General features: G+C 47.6%; 5 protein-coding genes across 5 annotated transcripts; 2 read left to right on the plus strand and 3 right to left on the minus strand.

Moving 5' to 3' along the window:
- Window positions 1-403: 403 nt before the first annotated feature.
- On the minus strand, window positions 404-1,088 carry LOC134601317 (histone H1B-like). Its single transcript, XM_063445790.1, has one exon. It carries the CDS (start codon window positions 1,086-1,088, stop codon window positions 447-449), a length of 642 nt encoding a protein of 213 aa, XP_063301860.1. The 3' UTR covers window positions 404-446.
- Window positions 1,089-11,388: 10,300 nt separating this feature from the next.
- On the minus strand, window positions 11,389-11,820 carry LOC134601318 (histone H2B-like). Its single transcript, XM_063445791.1, has one exon. It carries the CDS (start codon window positions 11,818-11,820, stop codon window positions 11,440-11,442), a length of 381 nt encoding a protein of 126 aa, XP_063301861.1. The 3' UTR covers window positions 11,389-11,439.
- Window positions 11,821-12,098: 278 nt separating this feature from the next.
- On the plus strand, window positions 12,099-12,509 carry LOC134601319 (histone H2A type 2-C). Its single transcript, XM_063445792.1, has one exon. The coding sequence runs from the start codon at window positions 12,105-12,107 to the stop codon at window positions 12,492-12,494; it is 390 nt and encodes a 129-aa protein (XP_063301862.1). The 5' UTR covers window positions 12,099-12,104; the 3' UTR covers window positions 12,495-12,509.
- A 971-nt stretch (window positions 12,510-13,480) lies between these two features.
- Window positions 13,481-13,891, plus strand: LOC134601320 (histone H3). The gene has a single exon (XM_063445793.1). The coding sequence runs from the start codon at window positions 13,481-13,483 to the stop codon at window positions 13,889-13,891; it is 411 nt and encodes a 136-aa protein (XP_063301863.1).
- A 702-nt stretch (window positions 13,892-14,593) lies between these two features.
- Window positions 14,594-14,978, minus strand: LOC134601321 (histone H4). Its single transcript, XM_063445794.1, has one exon. It carries the CDS (start codon window positions 14,964-14,966, stop codon window positions 14,655-14,657), a length of 312 nt encoding a protein of 103 aa, XP_063301864.1. The 5' UTR covers window positions 14,967-14,978; the 3' UTR covers window positions 14,594-14,654.
- Between the last annotated feature and the right edge of the window lie 545 nt (window positions 14,979-15,523).

The following is a 15,523-nucleotide window of genomic DNA, read 5'->3' on the forward strand; positions in this document are numbered from 1 at the left end:
CATGTAAATATTCAGCTCGACAACAGCCTTAATTAGTCTCTGCTTTATCATCTTACTGAACAGGAAATAAAGCCAGTATGGCTACTTTGGATGGTGATATTCTATAGATTATATGCGTTTCTCACTCAATTCTGACTAAAGTTGGCCTTTTGCAGTTTAATGAATCTCCCACAATATCTTGGCAAGGAGGGAATTTCAACTTCCCACAAAAAAAATAATAAAAACATTTTATAAAGAGTAGCACTGACAAGGTACTTTCTATTTACATCCCAACGAGGTATTTTCTAGCACTAGATCCTGCTTTACGAATGAGAAATGGTGTGTGTGACATTCTATAAAATAAACACGTGCCTATCACAAATATAGCTCTTAAAGGACAAGGTGGTGGCTCTTAGAAGAGCCGTTTGGACTTTTAAATATAAATTAAAACAAGATACGAGCAGGGCTTATTTTTTCTTGGGAGCTGCCTTTTTAGCCTTTGCTGGACTCTTAGCGGCTTTGGGCTTGGCTGCCTTTTTAGCCGGGCTCTTTGTTGCTTTTTTAGCCGGACTCTTCACTGCCTTCTTGGGCTTGGCGGCTTTGACTTTCTTGGGGCTCTTGGTGACTTTTTTAGCGGAGGCTGCCGGCTTCTTGGCCTTCTTCGGGCTCTTCGCGGCTACCTTCTTCACTTTAGCCGGAGACTTGGAGGCTTTCTTTGGGGCGGGCTTCTTGACTTTAGCCGGTGCCTTCTTGGGCTTTGCAGCCTTGTCTTTGCTCTCCGCCTGCTTCTTGTTGAGCTTGAAGGAGCCGGAGGCTCCGCTACCTTTGACCTGGACGAGAGTCTCTTTAGTCACCAAGCCCTTGAGAGCCAGCTTGAGGCGGCTGTTATTCTTCTCCACATCGTAACCAGCGGCGGTCAAAGCCTTCTTCAGGGCTGCCAGGGACACCCCGCTGCGCTCTTTAGAGGCGGACACAGCTTTAACAAGGAGCTCGGACACGCTGGGACCGGACGGCTTGGCAGCTTTCTTGGCGCTGGATGCCTTCTTCGGCTGCTTCTTCTTAGAATCGATTTCAACCGCAGGAGCGGCAGCAGGAGCAGTTTCAGCCATGATCACTATTCACTATACCGATCAGTCAATAATTCCGTTCACAGCCGGCTCTCATTTATAGATCTCAAGCTGGCATCCTATAGGCTGATCTAAGCGCGTTCTGATTGGATACAGTCTTATGACACACCCTTCACTTTCCCTTCTCCTGCTTTTCACACACTGCTCTCACTCTGTGTTTCCGAGTGGATACAACTAATAGATTTTACTGAAATAAGAGAACGGATGTCGATGTCATCCATCGTGAAATGTACTAAACTATCTTATCTAGAGTTTATTAGCAGTCTCATGGCTCCCGAGGGCTGTCACAATGTAGTAGAGCTGGGGAAAGCAGACACAACTCGTTTGTGATCAGCTTGATGTTCTCCAGAAACATTATTTCCAGAACTATTTAAATGATATATTTGAAGGCTTTCTTTCTCACTCTTATTCAGGGAAGGGAAGGGACCTGTGTTATCAAGGTGTGTTGTAGCTCATGTCATAAAGAAACAGAGAAGAGGGATGTTGCACCTCGTTTGTTCAGACAGTAAACTCAGGCAGTATGTAGTAAGATCATAGCATATAGTTGATATTTAATTTGCATAATCTTTATTCTATCTATTTATTCATTATCCTCTGAGTCTAACAGCAACTAAAACCAGTTATATATACTCTGGAAGGAAACTCTGCTCTGAGAATTTGCGTCCCTTGGTCATCTTGAGGTAGTGTGATGACCCCCTTGCCGACCTGCCAGTAGAGCGCTTTTTGGAGGGAAGGTTCAGACTTATTGGAGCAATTGCTTCCTGAGAGCCAGGGGGAGCTCCCTTCCATTTGACTGCAGGAACTCCCACTCTTTGATTGGCCCAAGACACAATTATGCTGGAACTATTTTGGGCTTGGCCCTCGTGTGCGGCCAGTCAAAATGTAACCCGGTGGCGATTCAACATTTTTTCATGGATCCTGGCACTATTTTACCAATTCGGATGAGAGCTATCCAGGGTTGTATGATATGTGGGGTGCCTGTGTGGTTTTATTGTATTATGGGGGTGTTTTTGTCTTAAGTACTTTGTATTTGGGAGATAATCAGTTTAGCGGTCAGGTGCTTGGATGGGCACTGTATGCACATGTGACGAAACCAATCTCGCCACATTGTATTGGAGGAGCCTGGTTGCCCGTGTTCTATCAAAAAACCCTACCCCGTGAAAATTCCCTACCCTCGTCACTTCCGGTGACGCAGCCGCACCGGAAGTGACCCTCATCCAATGGAGGAGGAGGGTGTGCGCCGCCGCGCAAGCGCACACCAAATAGGTAGGGATTTTTCACGGGGTAGGGGAAATGAATGCAACAGTGCGCACGCGCGACAAAGTACTCCTGTCGGGGGTACAGCGCGCGTGCGCACGAGTTGCAAGGGAGCGCTTCACAAACCGCGCATGCGCAGTATAGGGGTAGGGAAATTTGATGGCTATTAGCCCTGTGAAATCTCCCTACCCCTATACTGCGCATGCGCGGACTCATCATCAGATTAAAGCCTCTCCCTGCTCCCAACACTCTCAGCCATCCAAGATTGAGGGTGAATTATGGTGGGACGGTGGGTGTTTATGTGCATTATATTGGGGGGTCTGTGCAGACCCCCAATTCTGCACAGACCCCCCAATTCTGCGCAGACCCCCCCAATATAATGCACATAAACACCCACCGTCCCACCATAATTCACCCTCAATCTTGGATGGCTGAGAGTGTTGGGAGCAGGGAGAGGCTTTAATCCGACGATCAGAGTTCGCGCATGCGCAGTATAGGGGTAGGGAGATCTCACAGGGCTAATAGCCATCAAAATTCCCTACCCCTATACTGCGCACGCGCGAACTCTGATCGTCGGATTAAAGCCTCTCTCCCTTGCCACTAGTGCGCACGCGCGCTGTACCTCCGACGGGAGTACTTTGCCGCGCGTGCGCACTGTGGCGTTAATTTCCCCTACCCCGTGAAAAATCCCTACCTAGCCTAGTTGTTGTGCGCCTGCGCGGCGGCGCACACCCTCCTCCTCCATTGGATGAGGGTCACTTCCGGTGCGGCCGCGTCACCGGAAGTGACGAGGGTAGGGAATTTTCACGGGGTAGGGTTTTTTGATAGAACACCCGCCTACTGCCTTTGGATTATGGACCGGCAGCTAAAGGGTTAATTTTACTGTGCAGAAGGATTTATTTCTCCCTTTCTGCACAGCAGTTCGGTAGATTTCATATACCGAACAAACAGCCGTTCACCAACCTTCCCAGAGCCGTGGGAAGCCGGCCGGCGTTGTTAATTGGCCACCCAGGAGCTGGAGTGTGCCTCCTATTTACCTCCCTGAAGCTGCGGTTAACCGCAGCTTAATTGCTTGTTAACTTTGTGCCTGCTGTTACACTTTGCGGCCGCTAGGTGGCGGTGTTCTGGATCTCCCCGGGCAGCCAGCGATTTTCTGCCCGGCTTTCATGCACCAAAATCGGACACTTTTACGTGCAGGCACCGCTGAACCTCCAGCCCCTGGTTCTAATTCGTATGGATTTGGTGAATACAGGGAAATTCGGTGTTTTATGTTTTATGTGAATCCTTTAACCCAGATAGCAATGCCATGGAGCCTGTTCGTATAATTAAAGACTTTAGCTCCATGGCACTTAAACTGTATTTGGGTGGTCTGGGTGCCATTCACCTAATAATGTGCACCCAGACCTGAGCTATCTGGGGATATGTTACATGTCTGTGTTTTGTGTATAAAATGTGTCTTTATGTATTTTAAAGTGATAGTCTGTTTCTGTGTCACCACGTGCATAATGGAGTCTTGCCTTTGTCCTGGGAGATAATTTAATTACTTAATTAATTATCTCCAGGACAGAGAGGAGGAAACCAGGATGCATTGTGGGAAAGTATTGTGGCTGAGTGTACGAAAATGATACATGTCTGTCTGCTGTTACAGTCTTCCATCTGGTCCCCTAGGGGAGTGTCCACCAAGTGGGAGACCTGCATAAATACAGGGGCAGGTAGCCCTGAATAAACAGACCACTGCTTGACCCTCAACACGGAGCCTTGTCTCGTTCTTTGGGGGATTCACTGTATGCTGTTGGAGATTGATTGCTAGGAGTGTAATCTGATATATGCTTTTCCTGTTCGTCTGCTAGCAACTATTCGTGAGGTTCCAGTTTGGAGTGCTACCTTATTCCCTTGTATGTAGTTCGGGAGTTTGATGCATTCACCTATATCCAATTTGTGAGGTTTGGTGATTTTACAGTAGCTGTGCCTGTCTCTCAGAAAGGGGCATATCGCCTAAACAGATTTTAACCCCTTGTCTGCTGAAACGGTCCGTTACAATTGGTGGCAAGCGGCGAGATCGTTTCTACAGCCAGAAGGACAGCTACAGGAGACACCATTGCTCTGGATTTTACAATTTGAGGGCAACGCATGTCTCAGTACAGCGACCCTGACAGCACCAGCATGGAACCAGCAGTGGAGTTCGATGAGGCTGACATGGATGACCGAGATGCAGTACGCAAAGGCATCTGGTACCAGGCACTGGGTATTGTGGAATACCAGCAGGACGGGAGATTCCCCAAGGAAGAGCAGCGGTTGCAGAAGCGAGTAGCCCTGCGGATGCCCTTCCTGGGAGAGCAGCCCCTGGAGGAATGGGTGAGAGAATTGGAACACCTAGTATGGCAGGAGATGTGGCTGGAGGATGCCTACCAGGCGCTTTGGTGGTATGTTGCACAGTACCTGCCCTGGACAGCCGAGCATGACAAGCCAGAGGGAGAGGAGTTTGATGGTCCTGGCTTGTTATGGGAGACTTTTGCAGAGCCTGAGTTTGGGAGCGCTACACAAGCCCAGTTCCAGGATCTCTTTGAGTGGAGGGAGAGCAGGTATGACTGGGACGACACTCATAAGATTGAGCAAGACCTGGTCCATCTGGTGACCCGGGAGATGGAGCTGGAACAGGGCTACCAAAATCTGTTCCACTCCAGTGAGAAGGCTCAGTAGGGAAGCGCAGACCCAGATCCAGACCCCTTCAGCTGGGAAGATATTGTACAGTTTTACTGTTTTACTATTGGTTGAAAAGGCAGTAACACGCCTTGTATGTTTTTTTTATTTTTATAACACATGCCTTAACTGCTTTGATCCAGATGTTTATTATTTGTTGGTTTAACTACCATAAAAATGCAGAATGTGACACGGCATACCGCCATATCTTGTTCTTAGGGTATAGTTAGTGAAGACCTGGTGTAACGGACCGTTTCGCTCAGAAGGGGATAAAAATTGTTTAGGCGATAATCCCCTTTTTCATAGACCAGCAACTACAGCAATCACCAATCTCCCGAATTCCAAACTGTACAAATTCACCAACTCCCGAACTGCAAAAACACGAACCCTGGAATCAGCCGAACAGGAAAAGCATACAATCTGCTTACACTCCTGGCAGTCAGCATACAATCCAATTCCCCCAAAGAACGAGACGACACATCGCTTTGAGGGTTAAGCAGGAACTGGTTTACTGAGGGCTACCTGCCCAGTATTTATGCGGGTCTCCCACTTGGTGGACACTCCCCTAAGGGACCAAATGGAAGACTGAAACAGCAGACAGGCATGTATCACTTTAGTACATACAGCCACAATACTTTCCCACAATGCATCCTGGCTTCCTCCTCTCTGTCCTGGAGATAATTAGTGAAGTAATTCAATTATCTCCCAGGACAAAGGCAAAACTCCATTATACATGTGGGGACACAAAACAGACTATCACTTTAAAATACATAAAGACACATTTTATACATAAAACACAGACATGTAACATATCCCCAGATAGCTCAGGTCTGAGTGCACATTATTAGGTGAATGGCACCCAGACCACCCAAATACAGTTTAATTGCCATGGAGCCAAAGTCTTTAATTATATGAACAGGCTCCATGGCAATGCTATCCAGGACCGGTGCTAGGATTTTTAGTTACACAGGCGAAGATGCATTTTGTTTAAAATAAGGTTCATACAAACACAGAAATAATCATACAGAGACATACACACACAGACAGAGACATACATGCAAGCATATAGACATACATACAGAGGCATACCATACATACATACATACATACATACATAGACATACAGAAACAAACATACAGAGACATCCAGGCATACAGACACATACATACATACAGGCATACAAAGACATACACGCATACAGAGACATACCGTCATACAGACACATACGTACAAAGACATACAGGCATACAGACACATACATTTGTACATACAGAGACATACAGGCATACGGACACATACATATGTACATACAGAGACATACACAATTACATACTTACATCAGTTAAATCTTGTCCCCTGGATGCATGCTGTCTGGCTCCTTGGAGTCCTGCCCTGCAGCCCAGCCCCATCACAGGGCGCCAGCCGCGCTGTGTGGTACACAGGGAGCAGGGATATGATGTCATCCATATCCTCGCCCCCTCCACACAGCCTGTGGCAGACACCAGGGTAGGTGCAGTGGCGTACACATGACCCATGGGGCCCCAGTGCGCAAATTGATCCGTGCCCCCCCCCCTCGCTCTTACTCTGCGCGGGCCGGGGCCGCAACTCATGGTGGCGGGCACCTGGTCGCAGGGGTTGCAGGGCTATGACCCCTGCGACCGTGGTCTGTACGCCAGTGCATGGAGATGCACACACAATTAAAGGACCACTACAGACACCCAGATCACATCAGCTCAATGAAGTGGTCTGGGTGTCAGGTCCCTCTAGTTTTAACCCTGCAGCTGAAAACATAGCAGTTTCAGAGAAACTGCTATGTTTCACCGAGGGTTAATCCAGCCTATAGTGGATGTCTCACTGACAGCCGCTAGAGGAGCTTCCGCTATTCTAAAACACTGAACGTCCATAGGAAAGCATTGAGTAATGCTTTCCTATGGGCGGTTTGAATGCGTGCGCTGCAAGAGCATTCAGAGCTGAGAGGCGGAGGGATCCCCAGTGCCAAGGGAGTCCGGTGCTAGAGAAAGGTAAGTGCTGAAGACACACACACACTCTCACGAACAGATGCATACACACCAGCTAACAGACACACACATTTACTGACAGACACACTCAGCGACAGACATACATACACACTCACTTACAAAACATACACTCTCACTGACAAACACACACTCACAAATACACACACAAACACACTCAGTAAGAGACACACAGTAACACACTTACTGACACTCACTAGCAGACACACTCACTGACACACTAGCAGACACACTCACTGACACTCACTAGCAGACACACACTTACACTCATTAGCAGACACACACTGACACTCACTAGCAGACACACACTGACACTCACTAGCAGACACACTCACTGACACTAGCAGACACACTCACTGAAACTAGCGGACACACTCACTGACATTAGCAGACACACTCACTGACACTAGCAGACACACACACTGACACTAGCAGACACACACACTGACACTCACTAGCAGAAACTCATTGACACTCACTAGCAGACACACACACTGACACTCACTAGCAGACACACTCACTGACACTCACTAGCAGACACACTCACTGACACTCACTAGCAGACACACTCACTGACACACTAGCAGACACACACTGACACTCACTAGCAGACACACACTGACACTCACTAGCAGACACACACTGACACTCACTAGCACTCACTGACACTAGCATACACACTCACTGAAACTAGCAGACACACTCACTGACATTAGCAGACACACTCACTGACACTAGCAGACACACACACTGATACTAGCAGACACACTCACTGACACTCACTAGCAGACACTCACTGACACTCACTAGCAGACACACTCACTGACACTCACTAGCAGACACACACACTGACACTCACTCTGACACTCACTAGCAGACACTCATTGACACTCACTAGCAGATACACTCACTGACACTCACTAGCAGACACACTCACTGACACTCACTAGCAGACACACACACTGACACTCACTCTGACACTCACTAGCAGACACTCATTGACACTCACTGACACTCACTAGCAGACACACACACACACTGACACTCACTAGCAGACACACTCACTGACACTCACTAGCAGACACACGCATTGACACTCACTGACACTCACTAGCAGACACACACATTGACACTCACTGACACTCACTAGCAGACACAAACACACACACTAAAACTCACACTAACACATGTTTTTTTTTATTAATTTAATCCCCCAGTCTCCTTACCTTTTTGGAGTGCTGAAGGGATTCCCTGGGGTCCAGTGGTGCTGCTGGGCTCCTGGGCTCCTTGGCTGGCTCCCTCCCTGGCTGGCTGGCTCCCTGGCTGGCTCCCTGGCTGGCTGGCTTGCTCCCTGGCTGGCTGGCTGGCTCCCTGGCTGGCTGACTCCCAGGCTGGCTGGCTCCCGGGCTGGCGGGCGGACGCGAGGGAGCACTCTCCCATGTGTGCTTCCTCTTCAGCTCCCTCGCGCACCGTGTAGGGATGCCGGCGCCGTAAGATGACATCATCTTCCGGCTCCGTTATCAGTATGCGGCGCGCGAGGGAGCTGAAGAGGAAGCACACATGGGAGAGTGCTCCCTCGCGCGCCCGCAGAACCGGGCGCTCGGCCACGCTACAATAGGTCGTCGGTTGGAGGGGAGCGCAGTGCGCTTCCCTCCTTCCGGTCAGCCTGATTTTGCGCCCCCAGGGCCGGTGCGCCCTAAGGCGGCCGCCTGGGCCGCCTTATGGTAGCGCCGGCCCTGTTGCTATCTGGGTTAAAACATTCACATAAAACATAAAATACAGAATTTCCCTGCATTCACCAAATCCATACGAATTGGAACCAGGGGCTGGAGGTTCAGTGGCGCCTGCACGTAAAAGTGTCCGATTTTGGTGCATGAAAGCTGGGCAGAAAAGCGTTGACTGCCCGGGGAGCTCCAGAACACCGCCCCCTAGCGGCCGCTAAGTGTAACAGTGGCCGCCCAGTAACATTCAATTAAGCTGCGGTTAACCGCAGCTTCAGGGAGGTAAATTGGAGGCACACTCCAGCTTCTGGGTGGCCCATTAACAACGCCGGCCGGCTTCCCACGGCTCTGGGGAGGTTGGTAAACGGCTGTTTGTTTGGTAGATGGAATCTACCGAACTGCTGTGCAGAAAGGAAGAAATCAATCCTTCTGCACATCAAAATTAACCCTTTAGCTGACGGTCCATAATCTAAAGGCAGCAGGCGAGCAACCAGGCTTCTCCAGTTCACAGTGGCGAAGTTGGTTTCACCACACCTGTTACCTGCTTTAGCATAGCTTAAACCTGACACACTTGGTTACCTATATGTTAACAATTGCATATCTTGCTACCCATACCAAATGTCTATGACGACCTAATCTGTCGAACGAGTCTTTGTTTATGCCTATAACTTACCTTGCACCTTCCTTCTTTGTCACTCCTCTGAATATTCCTACCTGACGTGTGCATCTTGTTAAATCTTGGTAAATCATTTAAACTAAACGAGAACCTAAGCTGTCAAAATATTGATCTCATTAATCTAAAAAAAGTGCCTTGACAAACGAATGCCACGACTTGTACTGCAAATGTCTATCAATTTTTCTTGATGTCGCTGTTGTGGCGCACCAAGGCTTTTTGTTACTTTTGTGCACAACAAAAATAAAGAATTTAAAAAAAAATAAAAATGTGTTAGTATGAGTGAGTGTGTGTCTGTCAGTGAGTGTGTATGTGTGTGTATGTCTGTTAGTGTGTGTGTGTGTGTTTGTATGTCTGTTAGTGTGTGTGTGTGTGTGTGTTAGCCTGTGAGTGTGTCTGTTAGTGTGTGTGTCTGACTGTGTGTGTGTCTGTTAGTGAGTGTGTGTGTCTGTTAGTGAGTGTGTGTGTGTGCTAGTTTGTGTCTGTTAGTGACTGTGTGTTTGTCTGTTTGTGAGTGTGTCTGTTAGTGTGTGTGTGTGTGTGTGTATATTTAGAATGCGGGGTGGAGGGAAGGGTTGGGTGTGGGTGGCGGGGGGGGAGGAGGGGGGCGCCTGAGTTTTGTCCTGCCTAGGGCAGCACAAAACCAGGATACACCACTGCCTGGGAGTGAGAGCACTCTGTTCAAAGTTTTATCGGATCACGGTGGTTGCCCGATTGGATTAGGAGTTGCAGACAAGTTTTGTTGTAGCTCCCTGTCAAGTCACACCTCCCTGCATGTGACTTACACAGCCTTCCATAAACACTTCCTGTAAAGAGAGCCCTATTTAGGCTTTCTTTATTGCAAGTTCCGTTTAATTAAGATTTTCGTATCCCCTGCTATGTTAATAGCTTGCTAGACCCTGTAAGAGCCTCCTGTATGTGATTAAAGTTCAATTTAGAGATTGAGATACAATTATTTAAGGTAAATTACATCTGTTTGAAAGTGAAAACAGTTTTTTTGTTTTTTTGTTCCTTTCATGCAGGCTCTGTCAATCATAGCCAGTGGAGGTATGGCTAGGGCTGCATAAACAGAAACAAAGTGATTTAACTCCTAGATGACAGAGAATTGAGCAGTGAGACTGCAGGGGAATGATCTATACACTAAAACTGCTTTATTTAGCTAAAGTAATTTAGGCGACTATAGTGTTCCTTTAAGGGCTAATCGTAAAGCCAGAGCAATCTACATACAATCTATTTATCTGATATAGAATTGCCACACATAGAATCTCAACCCATAAAAATAAATAAAAAACAATATAGCAAGAAATGGATTGTCTTCTAAATATTGCTAGTAAATGGAAATTTCACTGGGTAATCACTATAAATGTATGTCACAAGACCGTACTAGCTGGTAGGATAACGTAATCCAAAATAGCTATCCAGAATGTATGAGCCCAAACTTAGATACTTTGTTATATTCATAAACAGAATTGAAGATTCATTCCAGATACGATCTGCTGTGTAACTCACTAGCCTGTTCAACAGTTAGTATTGTCATAGCGCTTAAGGTTTGATTGTTTTCAGGAGCAGTCCTTACATTTATCACTTATTTGGCACATAGTCTATGGAAAGCCAGTTTTAACTATTGTAGTGTATATATATATATTTTATATTGCTACCCGACGATCTAGGAATATTAAGTAAGGGGTCTATTTGGGCAGGTTTCCATGAATGGAGCAGGTTTTCTAAAGACGGATTTCAGTTTAAGATCCATCTAGCAGGGGAAGGCAATTCAGACCTAGTAGTACAAGACAATCTGAGCAATATGTGAGATTCACTAAACAGTGAATACCGAGAGCAGCAGAGATGATACTAGTGGGTTTATCACGAGGATTAGAGCTCTGACAGACAGTGTGGGTGGCTCTTATAAGAGCCTTTGGGTTTATAGTAAAGTAGAAGAATGCCATTACTTGGCGCTGGTGTACTTGGTGACAGCCTTGGTGCCCTCGGACACGGCGTGCTTTGCCAGCTCTCCGGGTAGCAGCAGGCGCACGGCGGTCTGGATCTCCCGGGAAGTGATGGTGGAGCGCTTGTTGTAGTGAGCCAGGCGAGAGGCTTCTCCTGCGATGCGCTCAAAGATATCATTGACAAAGGAGTTCATGATCCCCATGGCCTTGGAGGAGATACCGGTGTCGGGGTGGACCTGTTTCAGCACCTTGTACACGTAGATGGCATAGCTCTCCTTCCTGGTCTTCCTACGCTTCTTGCCATCTTTCTTCTGAGTCTTGGTCACGGCTTTCTTAGAGCCTTTCTTGGCGGCTGGTGCGGACTTGGCTGGATCAGGCATGATCTACGCTGTTTGCTGGAAATACAATGACGGTCTGCGCGCTCCGGCGGCTCTATTTATAGGCAGGCCATGCAAATTAAGCCCTTCCACTTTCTGTGATGGGATTGGTCAACACAGACAGGTGACGAAACGATGTCATAGTTTCAGCAATTGATTGGTATCCTATACAGCGCGTGTCTAATTGGCTGCTTGCAAAGCCATCCAATCACAGAGCAGAGTGTGTCTATAAATAGCCCGTGTAAAGGGGGGTGAGGTTTTATTATCAGCGAAATTCTAGAACCAACATGTCAGGCCGTGGAAAGCAAGGAGGAAAGACCCGTGCAAAGGCGAAGACTCGCTCATCCCGCGCTGGTCTTCAGTTCCCAGTCGGCAGAGTCCACCGTCTGCTGAGGAAGGGGAATTATGCAGAGCGTGTTGGAGCCGGTGCCCCCGTTTATCTGGCTGCAGTGCTGGAGTACCTGACTGCTGAGATCCTGGAGCTGGCAGGGAATGCCGCCAGAGATAACAAGAAAACCCGCATCATTCCCCGCCATCTCCAGCTCGCTGTCCGTAACGACGAAGAGCTCAACAAACTGCTGGGAGGAGTGACTATCGCCCAGGGAGGTGTCTTGCCCAACATCCAGGCTGTGCTGCTGCCCAAGAAAACCGAAAGTCATAAATCAAAGAGCAAGTAAAGCGGACAGCTGCTCCACCGGTCTAGACTAAAAACACAAAGGCTCTTCTAAGAGCCGCCCACAGTCTCCACAAAGAGCGCAACCATCTTCCTGTATCTACTCTCTCACACACACACACACACCCCATGAACGTGTAACAAGTCAAATAGGAAGCGTTCTCGTCCTGCACTCAGTCCCATTCTGTATACAACATTTCAACTCTAGAACGCGAGCTAGAATCAATGTATACCCATGATACGTGCAGCAGCATCGAGTTAAACATTGGGTCAAGTGTATATAGTGTGCCTGAGCCTCTATTGCTAAGGGGGGAGGGGGGGGGGAGAATCTCGCTTACTTACGGTTGTCCCCCTCCCTGTCTGAACATGCTGCGTGAAACTTTGGATAAGATTCAGCTCTACAGATCCGATCTCTGGCTGCTGGATGCGTTAGCTCTGCCTCAACAGCATGGACTCACGGCCGCACAAGGGGATTATTGTTTCAATGAGTGGCTGCCTGGTAACATTCCCTGCTCTGTCTCATGTAGCTCGGTTATAAGGCGGCTGGGCGTACTGTGAGTCCTTTATCAGACGTGATCACACTAAGAATCCCATGTAAAGAAGCGGGCTCTCTGCATGTGTTAGAGGTGTATGTCCCATCTCCCCTCGGTAAAGCCTACACACTAGTTAATAATTCTATTGGGAGTAATACGGCCATTACTGCCCACTGCCAATCCTATCAACTAGTAGCGTCTATAATAAATGCTGTCAGGACAGGAGGACTCACTGAAGGACTAGATCCCTTCTTTGAAGCAGATGATTTGAGCGGGTATTTTGAATGAGGGGGAGGGGATAAGCAGTTGATTTGAGCGGGTATTTTAAAATGAGTAACTATTTGTGTTCAGCCAATCAGAATACTCCACCCACCTGATGAACCAATGGAAACGCCGTGCCTGGCTATAAAAGCTCGGTCTTGTAAGCGCAGACTTCATTCGCGCTCGTTTTGTTACGATGGCCAGAACTAAGCAGACCGCCCGTAAATCCACCGGAGGCAAGGCTCCCCGCAAGCAGCTAGCCACCAAAGCTGCCAGGAAGAGCGCTCCAGCTACCGGGGGAGTGAAGAAGCCTCACCGTTACCGGCCGGGAACTGTGGCTCTCCGGGAAATCCGCCGTTATCAGAAATCCACCGAGCTGCTCATCCGCAAGCTGCCTTTCCAGCGCCTTGTCCGTGAGATCGCTCAGGATTTCAAGACTGATCTGCGCTTCCAGAGCTCTGCCGTCATGGCTCTGCAAGAGGCTAGCGAGGCTTACCTGGTGGGTCTCTTTGAGGATACAAACTTGTGTGCCATCCACGCCAAGAGGGTCACCATCATGCCCAAAGACATCCAGCTGGCCCGTAGGATCCGAGGAGAGAGAGCTTAAACTCTTGACTTGTTCACACAAACACCACAAAGGCTCTTTTAAGAGCCCCCAAATCTGCACTGGAATGAGTTTAAACACTTTTATATGCACGGTCTTTGTATCCTCTGCACATCACTAAATATCTAGACGTATTCAGTTTCTTTCTTTTCTAATTTATAAACAATGCCCCCCGGGTAGCTATAGTAGCTGCTTGGCTATTTTACCTTCACAGATTTTCAGTGAATAAACTCATCTAGTAGACAGTAGAAGCGAATTACTCTATTTACAAGCGATCATGTGAATTGGCAGCAGGTAAAGGAGTACTTTATATTTGCTACGGCTTGCTTAGAGGAAAAGAATACATGTGTATTTATATACAGCTAGTCATAATGTTTCTAATGAAATGGCTTTAAACTGCAAGCATGTTATAAAATGTAAGCAACAGTAACTATATTCAATACTTCTAAAATCTTGGTAGTCTGTCTAATCTAAATGCACTGCACTAGATCGCAATGTTGAGTGATATAGCGCTACAATTACTAGAAATCGAGTGCTAACTGTGCAGACAAATCGATGTGTAACTAGAGAATGACACGATCTCAATAACCATTGACTCTACATAGGAGAATGTTATAAACTCAGAACTCGATGTGTTTGAGCAGTAGAAGGCAGTTTGTCAGATATAGGGTTGAAGTGATTAGATTGACTCTTTCAGTGAAAAGGTGGGTGGCCCTAAAAAGGGCCTTTGGGTTAGTGGGGTATGCGGTAAGGCCGAGTCAGGGTTTTAACCTCCGAAGCCATAGAGAGTGCGGCCCTGGCGTTTAAGGGCATAGACTACGTCCATGGCGGTCACAGTCTTCCTCTTGGCATGCTCGGTGTAGGTGACGGCGTCCCGGATAACATTCTCCAGGAAGACCTTCAGCACCCCGCGAGTCTCTTCGTAGATGAGGCCGGAGATACGCTTCACTCCTCCTCTGCGAGCCAGGCGGCGGATTGCAGGCTTGGTAATGCCCTGGATGTTGTCACGCAGGACCTTTCTGTGCCGCTTAGCGCCGCCTTTCCCGAGACCCTTTCCGCCTTTACCTCTGCCAGACATGGTTCTGTTTTACTATCTGCCGCAATGATACGGGATACACTGCAACGCTCTCCTTATATACACCACGGGTGGACCGAATGGAGAACTGCAGCACATGGGGCGGAGTTAAGTCCCGCCCTCATTCACATTTTTTTTTTTTCCCCCTCTTTCCTGAAATGGTTCTGTCTCTTGAACATAAAGTTGTGTAAACACGAAGGATGAAACAAGATCGTGATTTTTTTTTTTAAATCATGTATTTAGTGTTGCTTTGAAAGTCGGCTTATTCACAGCACACGGTATCACTTATTTCATACGGTTTGATCATCTAAATAAGCGCCCGGTTCCCAAGTGAGAGAGGGCGATGGCAGTCCCTTTATTATCACCATGTAAATATTCAGCTCGACAACAGCCTTAATTAGTCTCTGCTTTATCATCTTACTGAACAGGAAATAAAGCCAGTATGGCTACTTTGGATGGTGATATTCTATAGATTATATGCGTTTCTCACTCAATTCTGACTAAAGTTGGCCTTTTGCAGTTTAATGAATCTCCCACAATATCTTGGCAAGGAGGGAATT

Source organism: Pelobates fuscus, chromosome 3, assembly GCF_036172605.1.
Source record: "Pelobates fuscus isolate aPelFus1 chromosome 3, aPelFus1.pri, whole genome shotgun sequence".
Lineage (NCBI taxonomy): Eukaryota > Metazoa > Chordata > Amphibia > Anura > Pelobatidae > Pelobates > Pelobates fuscus.